This window comes from Aethalodelphis obliquidens, unplaced genomic scaffold (assembly GCF_003676395.1).
Source record: "Aethalodelphis obliquidens isolate GAN/ISIS:26980383/991018 unplaced genomic scaffold, ASM367639v1 scaffold7, whole genome shotgun sequence".
Lineage (NCBI taxonomy): Eukaryota > Metazoa > Chordata > Mammalia > Artiodactyla > Delphinidae > Aethalodelphis > Aethalodelphis obliquidens.
This window is the reverse complement of record NW_020837951.1, coordinates 12,869,591-12,881,853: the sequence shown is the minus strand read 5'-3', so window position 1 is coordinate 12,881,853 and position 12,263 is coordinate 12,869,591. Positions and strand designations below refer to the sequence as shown.

General features: G+C 55.8%; 1 protein-coding gene across 15 annotated transcripts in view; it reads left to right on the top strand.

Annotated features, from left to right (window-relative positions):
• DAB2IP (DAB2 interacting protein) overlaps positions 1 to 12,263 on the top strand; it is a 170,335-nt gene that overhangs the window by 64,499 nt on the left and 93,573 nt on the right. For 14 of the 15 annotated variants that reach the window (XR_003432514.1, XR_003432515.1, XM_027104967.1 and 11 more), the window contains one exon: positions 2,749 to 2,852. Coding sequence is in view for 11 of the 15 variants with exons in the window: in XM_027104967.1 (XP_026960768.1) it covers positions 2,749 to 2,852 (104 nt within the window). In the remaining 4 variants the exon portion in view is untranslated. Of the gene's footprint in view, positions 1 to 2,748; positions 2,853 to 2,884; positions 2,968 to 12,263 lie in introns of those variants that run through there. The other variant, XM_027104980.1, reaches the window with a different exon arrangement.

The following is a 12,263-nucleotide window of genomic DNA, read 5'->3' as shown; positions in this document are numbered from 1 at the left end:
GTCTTTTTTTTTTTTTTTTTTGGCGGTACGCGGGCCTCTCACTGTTGCGGCCTTTCCCGTTGCGTAGCACAGGCTCCGGATGCGCAGGCTCAGCGGCCATGGCTCACGGGCCCAGCTGCTCCGCGGCATGTGGGATCTTCCCGGACCGGGGCACGAACCCGTGTCCCCTGCATCGGCAGGTGGACTCTCAACCAATGTGCCACCAGGGAAGCCCGGAACATCAGTCTTGATCTTAGAGAAGAAGCAGGCTTGCTGGGCTCCCTGTGTCCTGCCAGGTGCCTCTGTGTGTCTCTTGCCTAGAGGTGTGAGGGCACACCTGCCCAGGAAGGGGCAGTGAAGCTGTGGCCAGGTGTGTGTGTGTGTCAGGGAGAGGGGGTAGTTCCTGAGAGGCTTCTGGAGACTGAGGGCAGTGTCGCACACATGGGTGGGACACAGTGGTTAGTTGGAGGACCCCCAGGTGGAGGTGACGGGGGGTACTGGGGGTGGGGGCGAGATGAAGGCAGACTGGGGGGTGCAGGAAGAGATTTCCTGGGGAAATCTCCAAAAAGAGTGGGTCTTCCCTATTGTGTGACTAGCAGACACCGTAGAGGGGGAGCGGAGTGAGGAAGGCTCTGAGTAGGAAGCGCCACGAGGGAAGCAGAGAGGCCCTAAGACATGGCAGTCACTGGGCTGAAGAGGAAGCTTTTCTAGAAGAGGTGGCCCCAGGGCTGCCTGGTAGGCCTGAACCCATCCCCTCCGGTGGCCCACTTCCTCCAGTCCCAAAGTGGCTTTGCCTGCTTGCCCACCGGCCAGGGCTCAGCACTGGCCTGCCCTAGTGGGATGAGGGGCTCAGCTCTGTCCTTCCACACTTATGAGGACCCCTGTGCAAGCCGGCTGCACGGAGAGAATGGACCAGAAAGTGTAGCGCGGCCCCCCAGTAGCCCGATCTGCCTTCTGGGAAAACCTGCTCCTCGTCTGTCCTGTGTGTGTGCACGTGTCCACACATCCACTCGTGCACGTGTATCTGGGGATGGATCCGAGTCGGTACGCATTCGAGTGTCTACATGGATGCAAGCGTGTGTGTGTGTTCTGGGTGTGCGCCTCTGACTCTGCACCCCAGTGTGTTCGCAGGTACCAGGGAAATCTCCACCCCGTCCTTTTTCCCGTCCTTTTTCTTCTTCTGAGTCAACAGGTCTTTCCCAAGCACCCGACACACACCAGCCTCCGTGCAGGGCGCTGGGGGTGTGGAGATGCAGCCGGCTTAGGCGTGGGCATTAGGAGTTCCACCGTCAAGCAGAGGACACACACACACACACACACACACACACACACACACTGTGCAAAGTGAGAGCGTAGATAGGCTACTCCACCGTCAAGCAGAGGACACCCACGCGCGCGCGCGCACACATTGTGCAGAATGAGAGCGTAGCTAGGCTACCCTGGCCTGGCCTTTGCTACAGGAGCCCTGAGGGGGCTGAGAGCTGGGGGCGGAGGAGGTTACCAAGGGTTTCCTCCAGGGCGTGCTGGATGGGTCAGGCTGGGACCAGCAGGAAGGGGGGCCTCTGTGGGAGCCACAGCCCAAGCACTAGAAAAGAGACAGCCAGTGCCGAGCCCGGCGTCAGGGAGCCGGGGGAAAGCGGCCAGTGGACTGACCTGGCTGTTTAAGTGGGCGTGCTCAGGCCGGGGCTAAGAGTTTAGAATGAGCGGTCGCCATTTAAAAATCAGAATGTTTCATATTAAACGCCCCCCCACCCCAGGTTTCCAGGTCCTCCTGAACCGCGGGAAGCTTTGGCTGCACTGAGCCCCCTGTTGCTATGCTGAAATAATCGGCTGGAGCCGAGCAGCTGGCCGCTGCTCCCCTTTCCTCCATTACCTGCCTGGCCCTGGCACTATTCTCAAGTTTAAAGCCTCAGGAAGAGACAGTTCCAACTGGAAGCTAGAAATCATAGAGTCTCGTGTTTGAAGGGACTGCTTGTATACCTCCAGTAACAGGGAGCTCATTGTCACACATCACAAGATGTGCGCCTTGAAGTGCGGGTTTTAGGAGACCTTTTTTTAAAAAAAAGTTGTAAATATATACATGAAATTTACCATTTTAATCATTTTTAAGTGTACAACTCAGTGGTATTATGTACATTTACAAAGTTGTGCGACTATCACCGCTGTCCATTTCTAAATCTTTCCCATCACTCCAAATAGAAACCCTGTACAATCAAGCAATAAGTCCCCAAGCTCCCCTGTCCCCAGCCCCTGGTAACCTTTCGTCTCTATGAATTTGCCTGTTCTGGGTATTTCGTACAAGTGGAATTATACAGTATTCGTCCTTTTGTGTCTGGCTTTTGTCACTCAGCATGTTTTCGAGGTTCATCCAGATTGCAGCATGTATCAGAACTTTCATTCTTTTAAGGATGGAATTACCTTCCATTGTATGCGGCTACCACACTGTGTTTATCCATTCATCTTGTTGATGGACACTTGGGTTGCTTCTACCTTTTCGGCTATTTTGAATAATGTTGCCATGGACATTTGCATACAAGTATTTCTCTGTGTCCCTGTTTTCAGTTCTTTGGGGTATAGGAGTGGAATTGCTGGGTCATGTGGCCACTCTGTCTTTAACTTTTTGGGGAACCGCTATCTGTTTTCCACAATGGTTGGACCATTTTATGGGGACCAGTTGTGTGTCGTCCTGGCCTGGACGGGAATGACAGGAGGGCCTGACTGGGTGGCTTAGATTGTCCACGCTCACCCTCTCTCTCCCTCTGTTGACAGAGTCGCCCCAAGAAAGGCCGGGCTCCCGGCGCAGCCTGCCGGGCAGCCTCTCAGAGAAGAGCCCCAGCATGGAGGCTTCAGCTGCTACGCCGTTCCGGGTCACGGTAACTATCTCTGCGTCACCATCGCCACCTGGCCTGGGGTGCTGCTCTGCGACCCCGCGGCCCCCATTCCTGGAGCCTCACGGACCGGGAGAGCATCCAGCCTCCCTTGTTCTAGGTATCCGATCGCTCAGCTGCTCCCCTCTCTGTGGCTCAGCCCCATCCCAGGGGGCCACGTGGGGGCCCCTTCTTGCGAGGGAGGGGCCAGACAGAGGACAGACAGCTCTGCAGGCCATGGGGCCCAGAGCTGAGCTGGCCTGGGAAGAAAGAGGCTAGTGTTAGGTCGGATAAACGCACCCTCACGTGTGCGCACACATGCCACGCTTCCTTAGAATGCACCCTTTTTGTTTCCACATTTTAATGTCTCTCATATTACAGCCCGTGGTGTGTCATAATTTAATTGCTGTGTCTTCTTTCTTGGTGGCACATAAAATAATGCTGTATCTTACAACTGATGATGTCTTAGAATCAGCAAAGGACAGTATATATATCTTAGCTACTGATTATTAATAGTCCCACCAGCACACATTCTTTTATTTCAAACCTAAATGACTTAATGGAAACAGAATCCAGTGAGCCTTAATATCTGACTCTCTGTGTTCTCCTGTGTCCCCACCATCCTTCCACGCACGTGCAGTTCTACGTCCCTTTACTGCCCCCATGCGCATGTTACCAAGTGCCCCTCTGTCCATGCTCTGCCAGCTGCTGGAGAAGTGGACATGTTCCCTTCCCCTGGGAGCTCACAGTCTGTAGGGGAGGGGGCTATTTGATCATTCGTTCATCCATTCATTCATTCAACCATTTTTTATGGCGAGCCTGCTGTGTGCCAGGTACCATTCTTTGCACTGGGGCTGAGTGGGAGGAGCTGGCCAAGAGAGTACCAGGTGGATGAAGCCCTTGACCCTATGGGCTGACATTCTTGTGTAGGAGCTATGTGCCGTGAAGGAGAAAAGTAGACTGATAGGGAAAACCAGGAGAGCTTCCTTGCGGTGGTGTGGTTGAGAAGTGATAGTTGAGCTGGAGTCCAAGGGATAAAGAGCTAGCCCTCTGGGGCTCCGGGGAAAGAAGGGTTTTTTTTTTTTTTGTGGTATGCAGGCCTCTCACTGCTGTGGCCTCTCCCGCTGCGGAGCACAGGCTCCGGACGCGCAGGCTCAGCGGCCATGGCTCACAGGCCCAGCCGCTCCGCGGCATGTGGGATCTTCCCGGACCGGGGCACGAACCTGTGTCCCCTGCATCGGCAGGCGGACTCCCAACCACTGCGCCACCTGGGAAGCCCGGAAAGAAGGTTTTGATGGAGGGAATAGAGAGGGCACAGGCTTGGCTGTTGCCATACAGTATGATATGGGGGTTCCAGGTGAGGTGAGAGTGGGCTGGGAAAAGTGCTCCCTGGGAACATCTTTGAGCTGGGTCTTGAAGGGTTCCTTAGGAATTGGGCAGGCAGCGACAGAGAGGGAGTTCCAGGTAAGGGGAACAGCAGCTGCAAAAACATGGAGGCTGGCATGGAAGCACACTAGAAATTGATGTGTGTGGAATGGTGAAATGCTTGGTGGGACTGGACATGAGGGGTCTGGAGGTCAGGGTAGGAGGTGAGGCTGGGAAGATGGGCCAGGTCCGGGTCAGGTGGCGCCTCAAGTCCTCAGCTAAGGGGACAGGGCTTTCCCCAGGGCCACTGATTCTCCTGCTTTTTGTGTGTCATAAAAATGCTCTCAAAATAAGAACCTTGGGTCCCCTCAAGATTTCAGTGCAGTGGGCCAGGGGCAGAGCCTGGATATCTGCATTTTTAATAAGCTCGTGAAAGAGGTAGTCCTGAGCCCTAGGCTCTGGGTCAGATCAGCCTCCAGGCAGTGAGAAGGAGAAGAACACCTGTGCTGAGGAAGGATTCCTGATCACCTCCCTGGGTGAGACCAGGGCCCTTGGGAGATGGTCTCCAGCTGTGGGGAGGATCAAGAGGCTGGCACCTGAGAGACCCTGATCGAATTAGCTGGCGCAGAGGCCAAGTCCTGCCCTTCCTGGACCCCCAGGGCCACAGGCACCAGGGCTGAGCCTTCAGGATGCCTTAGGGAACGATGACTAATCATAACGTAGCCCCCTGTACTATGTTCACGGTCTTACCTATTCGATCTCTTTTAAACCTTGAGACAACCCTGAAACTGATACTTTTATCACCCCATTTTACAGATGAGAAAACTGAGGCCCAGGGAGGTGAAGTCCCTCACCCGAGCTCCAAGTGCTCATAATGATGGAGCCAAGATTTGGACTCAGGTCTCCCTGACCTGAGCGTGTTGCACCCCTAGCGCAGGAGCATGCTGCATCCCTCTGGCTGGACTGGAACCAGAGGAGGGGGACCCTTCCCCCACACCCTCCCAGAACCCCCTCAGCATCACTTTTTACCCGCTTCCCTTTCTTTTGCTGCTCTAATAGGTGTACCATCACACCTCGAGGTTGCTATAATTTGCAGTTCTTTAATTGCCAGCTAGGCTTGGCTTTTTTTCTGTAGTGTCGTCTTCACTATGTTTCCTGGTATGGAAACCACCTGTGGCTCAGAGCCAGAGCCAGAGCCAGCCTTCTGAGCCACCAGGCCCCCGACTCACAGTCCCGTGAGATTAGGGTCTGCAGGATGGAAAGTGTGTTCAGCCGTCATTTTACCCACTTCTCACAGCAACCCTCAGGGAGGTACCATTAGTGTCTACCAGTCACAGATGAGGGAACTGAGGCTCAGAGAGGTGAAGTTATTTGCCTGGTGTCACACAGCTCTTGAGTGACAGAGCCTGGCATGGACACTAGGATGGCCGGACATTTATTTTTTGTGTCCTTTTGCTCGGCACTTTGTCCTTTTCTGTGTGCGGCAGTTAAGGAAAGGGGCGTGAGTCGAATTTCTATCCTGGGCCGGTGCTCAGAGCTGGGGGGACTAGGGAGCTCAGAGGTGGGGATCTGGGTTCAAATCCCGGCTCTTGCATGACCTGTGTGACCTCGTTAGTCGCTCAACCTGTCTGAGCCATGTGTGCTCATCAGTAAAGGGCAGGGAACGACTGCCCTTCCTTGAAGGACTTGGTGGACCTTTGTGTGTACACACCAGCCCAGGTCTGACCCATGGTAGATGCTTACCCCATGAAATCCACCATTATTATCTGAATTGCATTTCCTCTTTTGGCTCCAGGACAGTAAAGATCTGGAGAGGGTTGGGGTGGAGGGCGAGGACCGGGTGCTTGGGGGAAGGTCAGATGTGCGCCTGACCTGGGCCTTAGGGACAGGCTTGACACGGACCCTGTGCAGGACCAGGAGTACACCCTCTCCCCTGCAGCCTGAACTTGCACTTGCCCCCGTGTGCTCCTACGAGCCAGATCCTCACGCGCTCGCTGACTGCTGCTCTGTGTACCCCCTGAAGGAACGCAGGGAACATGGTTTTGCCTGGAGGAGGCAGGGGAGATGTCACAGGTTGTACTTGAATAACTGTCGTCTTCGCCTCCATTTCAAACCAGGGTGATGAGATGTCACCACCTCTCACAGCGGTGCCCCTTGGCAGTGATGTAGTTTAATGGAGAATCCCCGTCGGGGTCTGTAGGACTCACTCTATCCACCTCCTTCATGCAGACTGAGGCCCAGGAGGGGTCAGACTTGACCAGGTCGCCACTCAGCTGGGAGGGCTTCTGAGTCCGGGCTGTTTGCACCCTCACATGCGGCCTTTACCCCTTTTGTGAGTCAGCCTGGGACCGCAGTCACCCCACAGGGCATCGGGCTCAGTGCTGCTCCCACCTCTGCCTCTTGGAGACCATGGGACCCTGGGAGAGCCTCAGTTTACCCTTCTGTAAAAGGGGGGCAGTGACTTCGAGTTTTGAGCATACAGTAGGCGCTTAAACACTTTGATGCGGTTTAAGGGAATGAGCCATAAAGTCCACAGACCTGGGGCTGAGCCTCATGCCAGCTTTGTGACCTGGACAAGATATGGAAACTTTTGCCTACCTGGCACAACTTCCTTCTACCTACAGGTGGAGTTGGGGATGGGGGAGTGGTTCCTCGGGGCCACTGGGTGCTAGCAGGCCTAGTGGGTGCACCCTGAAAGCTGTGGGGGACCCTGGATGAGGGCAGGATGGGGAAGGAGCTGGGAGCAGGCAACCAAAGGGACCTCCCGCCCATCTCCGGCCTTCAGCTCTTGGGCTCCAAAGAGATGGTGAGGCTGAGATTCGAACCCATGTCTGTCTTCTCTGCAGCCAGCAGGGAATCCTGGAAGCGAGAGAGGGTCAGAGGTAGGGGAGGCAGGCAGGCAGCGAGCTGGGGGCCTGGATCTGCACAGACTGTCAGGCTGGGTCCAGGGGCTCTGCATGGACCCATCCCTCTTCTTGAAGCCTAGGGACCCTTAGCAGCAGCAGGCTGCCCCCTCTCACCTGCCACCCCGTGTTCGAGGAATTCACAGTCTGATTTGGGAGTTAAGGAGATGGTGACTGTTACAGGTCCCCTCAGCCCGCCGCCCTCCCCAGACCCAACCTCCCCTGGTGTGGGCTTCCTCCCTCCTTCCTCTGCTCCTGGCCCCTCCCATCGACCTTGAGGAGAGCTGTCAGGGTCTGGGTGTGGGAGGTGGCAGAGGCTCTGGGAAACTTGACAGCCAATTGATTCTTCCTCAGGAAGTTGAAAGTGAAGAGTTGTGTTTGAAGGTTTAGCTGAAATTAGGTCTCAGGGCTATTTTTTGCGAGTTGGAGAAGGAGAAGTGTCAGGGAGGGGAAGGCCCAGGGGGCTGGTGGATGCTGCAGATAAACTCAGTACCAGTTGATTGCAGATGCTTCTAGAAGCGGTCTCAGTTCCTTTCAACCACCCACTTTTACTGGATGCTCAATTGTGTGCACCCTAGGTGGCCCTGAAGCTGTGACGGAGGTGTGCCTGGGGTGCTGTGAGAACCCAGAACAAGGGACAGTTACCTCTCACTGGCGAGGGTAGGGAAAAATTCCTAGAGGAGGATCTTTGGGGCTGGGCTTTGAGGGATGTGTAGGAGTTTGTCAGGAACAAAGGGAGAAGAGTATTCCAGTTAGAGTGGGATCTAACAAAATAGGAACAAGCCAATGGCCCTGTGTGATTAGATATGATGTTGAATGAGTTGAAGACATGATGGAGAGGAGCCTAGACAGAAAAGTGAGTGGGTGGGTGAGGCCTTTGGGCTTTCCGCTACAGGACATAGGAGTCAGAGGGGATGATGAGTGAGAGTGGAGTGGGCAGGAGATCTCTGGGATGTGGACCATAGGTTTCCCCAGCTGCTCACCCCTCTTCCTGCTCCTGTGGCTTCCCCAAACCCTCCCCACATTTCAACTGTCTTTCTTTCTCTCTCACATACACAGAAACAGGTACATGACCACAACATGCAGGACTGTGGGTGACCGCCTCAACACCACTATGGAAAGGCTGTTGGAAATTAACTGGTCTAAACCTTCCTTCTCCAGAGGAGGGACTGAGGCTCAGAGAGGGCAGGGTCCTTTCCCAAGGTCACACAGCATGTCCAGAGCAGGGCCTGGAATTGAGCCCAGGTCTCTCCATTGCTGTCCTGTGCTCCTTATGCCTTGCTCCCTCCTGCCCTCATTTCCCTGCAGCTGAGTCCTTCTCCCCACCCCCATCATGCTTCCTGGGAGGAGGGGACTGAAGGGAATGGACATGTGTGGGTCCAACTACCCACAGAGGCCCCTGATGTCTCATCAGCACACTGCCACCTCCTGGTCTGCCTCTCTGCCCCCATTAGTAGCCCTTGCCGGCTAAGGGGACTCCTGTTGGGCATGGGGATGGTGGACAGAAAAGCTGGTCAGACTTCCAGATCACATGAGCCTGCTCTGTCACTGCACAGATGGGGAAACTGAGGCCCAGAGAAGGTAGGTTTGCCTGGAATACCTGCTGGGCCTCCCTCTACCACTCCAGGCTTCTACGGCCCATCCCAAATGCACATTTACATGGGACACATCTATGTCTGTGGCCCACAGACTGGTGGAGAGATGTCAGTCGTGCAGTGTGGCAGACTGGCAGGCAGGAGTGCTGGACCTCAGATTGGGTGCCCTGCTGGACCCCAGATTGGATGCCCCAGTTTCCTCCTCGTAGTACCAGGAATTTGACTGTGAGGCCGATGTCCCTTGCTCTGTTGAGCCTCCTGAGCCGGAGTCTCCTGGCCCAGTGTCTGGCCATTTTTCTGCAGATGAGAGGGTTGGTGGGGAGAGCTTGCCCCGGACCCTCAGCCCTCCTCCTCCCCTGCCTTTCGTGGAGCCTAATTGTTATTAAACTGTTTAAACCCAAAAGGCAAATTACTATCATTTTGGTCTGTGTCCATTTGGTCTGTGTCTGCCTTCTGTGGGGAGAGGCCCCCTTTCCCGCAGCAGGAAAGTAGGAGATGGGAACATTGTCGCAGACAGCCCAGGGTGGCCAGGGCTGGCCAGAACGGTCTGCAGGGCGGGAGCATGGGGCCGGGGGCTATTTGGCGCCTCCTGAGTTGAGGCCAGGCCAGCATCTGAGGCCTGGGACTGAGGGCAGGCTGTGGTATTTGGTAGGGTTGGGAGGCTGCCTGCCCCATTAATAAACATGAAGGTGGTTTCATCAGCTTAGTTTTACAGATTAGGAAAGCAAGGCTCAGGGAGAAGGAACTGGCCCGGGTTCCCCCAGCCGGTGAGCGGCAGAGGTGGAAGTCAAGCTCTGGTCTACGAGTCCTATTGTGGGTGTGAACTAACTTACTTTCCTCCCTCGCTTCTCTGCCTGCCTTTTTTCTTTCTTTTAGTACATTTTTAATCAGCACCAACTATGTTTCGGGGCCTGTGTGGGGCACTGACACAAATAGCATTAAAACGTAGGTTCTACCTGCAAAAATACAGCGGGTTTAGCTGGGCCTTGACAAAGTCATTTCCAGGCAGGTAAGGGGAAAGGACAGGCAGCCAGGACAGCCCCTGCGAAGGCCAGGAGATGGGAAACGGCATGAGTGACAGGAGACCCATGGCAGCATGTAGAGCAAACGGGATCAGAGCCTGAATTAGCAGGAGTATGGAGTCCCCAGAGAGGGAGCTGAGGGTGGGCCAGAGCTGGCCGGAGCAGACCTGGAGTGCAGTGTGTCCTTCAGAGCAGGATACCTGACCCGGCTGGGAGAGTCTGGAGCTCCTTAAGTGGGCAGAGACCAGGACCAGGGTGGGGGATGAGGGATGGAGAGCAAGCGAACTGCTTTTCTCAAGCAGGTTGTCGGGACCCCGTCCCTGCCCTCAACGTCTGAGCTTAGAATGTCTTTGTAGGTGTCCGTGAGGGCGGTGGTGGAGGGAGGAACCAATTCAAGGAGACCTGGAATCTCCTGCCTCGTTTCAGGAGATGCCAGCTTGGCTCGAGCAGCTTGGGTGGGAGGATGGAGGGGGGAGCAAGGACAGCCTCTGCACCCTCAACCACCCGTCTCTGCCCCCCGTGTCCTGCAGAGGTACCTCTAGGACACCCCTGTAAGGCCCTGCACTCAAGCCTGTTGGGCGGCAAGGAGTTGGATAAACTAGTCCCCACTAAGGTGTCAGTGGCTGACTCCCTGATCCCTGTGTCATAGGTTCCTTGCACGAAAGGAACCTTATCCGTTGGAAGTTGGAGTCACGGTGGAATGTCGGGCTCTGTGACTGGCAGGTGGGATACTGTTTGGGGGTCTTTCTTCCTCTCTTCACACCTCCCTGGGTCCTGGGGATACAGTACTGGCTCTTCTCATAGGTCTACCTGGGATGGGGCAGGATTTGAATCTTAGCCCCATGGCTCCCCTCTGTGGGATCCCTTAGGCAAGGTCCTCAACTCTGAGCCTCTCTTTTTCCCATCTGTAAATGGGCACAGGAGTCCCTCGCTCACAGGGCGGCTGTGAGGGCTCAGTGCCTGGCATTCAGCCAGTGTTCACGCCCTGCCCCTCTTTCTGGTGGATGGGGCTCACCCTACCCCACCCTTTCCCCAGAGCCTCGGGTCCTCCCTACCGCACCCCTCCTCCTGCTGCCCCAAATGACATTGCCCCTGACAGAGCTCCTAGGGCTTGGCTCTGACACCGGGCTCTGATACCAGAAGGCCTAGAGGGGGTGAAGGGATCCCTAAGAGACCAGAGACCAAGTTCCCAGGTGGTGAGTACAGATGGAGGTTGGAGGTGTCCGTGCAGGGTGGTTTCTGCCCAGGTGGGGGCAGCAGAGGGCAGCAAGTGACTGCCTGGGCGGCAGCTCCCAGAGGAGAGTGGAGATCCCAGGGGTTTGTGTGCCCCCCACCCCGACCTTGGGGCCATGGGGGTCCAGCTACACAGGCTGCAGAGCCCACTGCCGGGCAGAGGCAACAGCTCACATCAGGAGCGCCTGTAGGCCGCTGGGCTGAGCCGACTGGGCGGGGTTGACCAGGGAGCTGGGGGACCTCTGAAAGGGGACCCTCATCAGGGACATGGAGGGGGGCAAGATATGGAGCCGAGGCAGCCTTCCAGCAGGAGGAAGGGGGTTGAGGGGCCCAGTGTGTAGGCTGGCACTGTCTCTGCACCGCGGTCGCCAGGCTGGACCAATAGACCCTCCATCACGGTTGTCCTCTGACGAAGTCCGGCTGACCTGGGTTCGAATCCAGGCTCTGCCAGCTCCTTGCTGTCTGCATGAGGGCACAAGGAGGCAGGGGTGGGGCAGTCATAAAACCTGTTTTACACAGTCCGCTGGGTCAGGCCCTCTCCTGAGCCCTCGCTGGGTGGCATCTCATGATACCATGAGGCAGATAACACAAATCCCACTTTGTTTAAAGTGAAAAAGCCAAGGCAGACGGAGAGTGAAGAACTTGCTGAAGCTCACTCAGCTCGAGAGCCTAGATAGTGAAGGTCTCACAGAGCCTGGCTCACGACACGCAGCTCAGTCTCTGCCGGCCAGTGTTGTTATTCTTTCCATTTTATAGATGAGAACACTGAGGCCCTGAGAGGGGAGGTTGTTCCAGGCCACACAGCCAATCGGGGACAGAGCTGGCACTCCGCCTCATCTTGTTCTGCCCCTGCCTTCAGCTGGCCTGGCCCTCACAGGTCAGAAGCTGCCTGTGCAGGGCAGACACCCTGCGTGGGAGGGACCTGCTCCCCTCTTCCCACCCCACCCTGTGTGGCCCCTGTAGGCCTTCCCCTCTCCTAGGGGACCCAGGAAACTGGGTGTGAGGGGCAGGGCTCAGAGGCCTTTGTTCCCACCCCACCCCCATATGAAAATGCAGTGATTGCCTCTATCACATCCAGTGGCATTTGGGTTGGATTGCAGACATAATTATATCCGAATCTTCGGGTGGGAATTGTTTCCAAAGCCAGGAGGCCCTCTTTGGAGGCGGCAGCAATGGCATCTGTTTCCGACACAAGGCCCTGCGTGGGGATGAGTAACTTTTCCCATGGAATTGCTTAAAGACCATCTAAAATGAGCCATGATTGTTACTGCCCCGCTCCGGTGCCTTCGATGGCTGCCA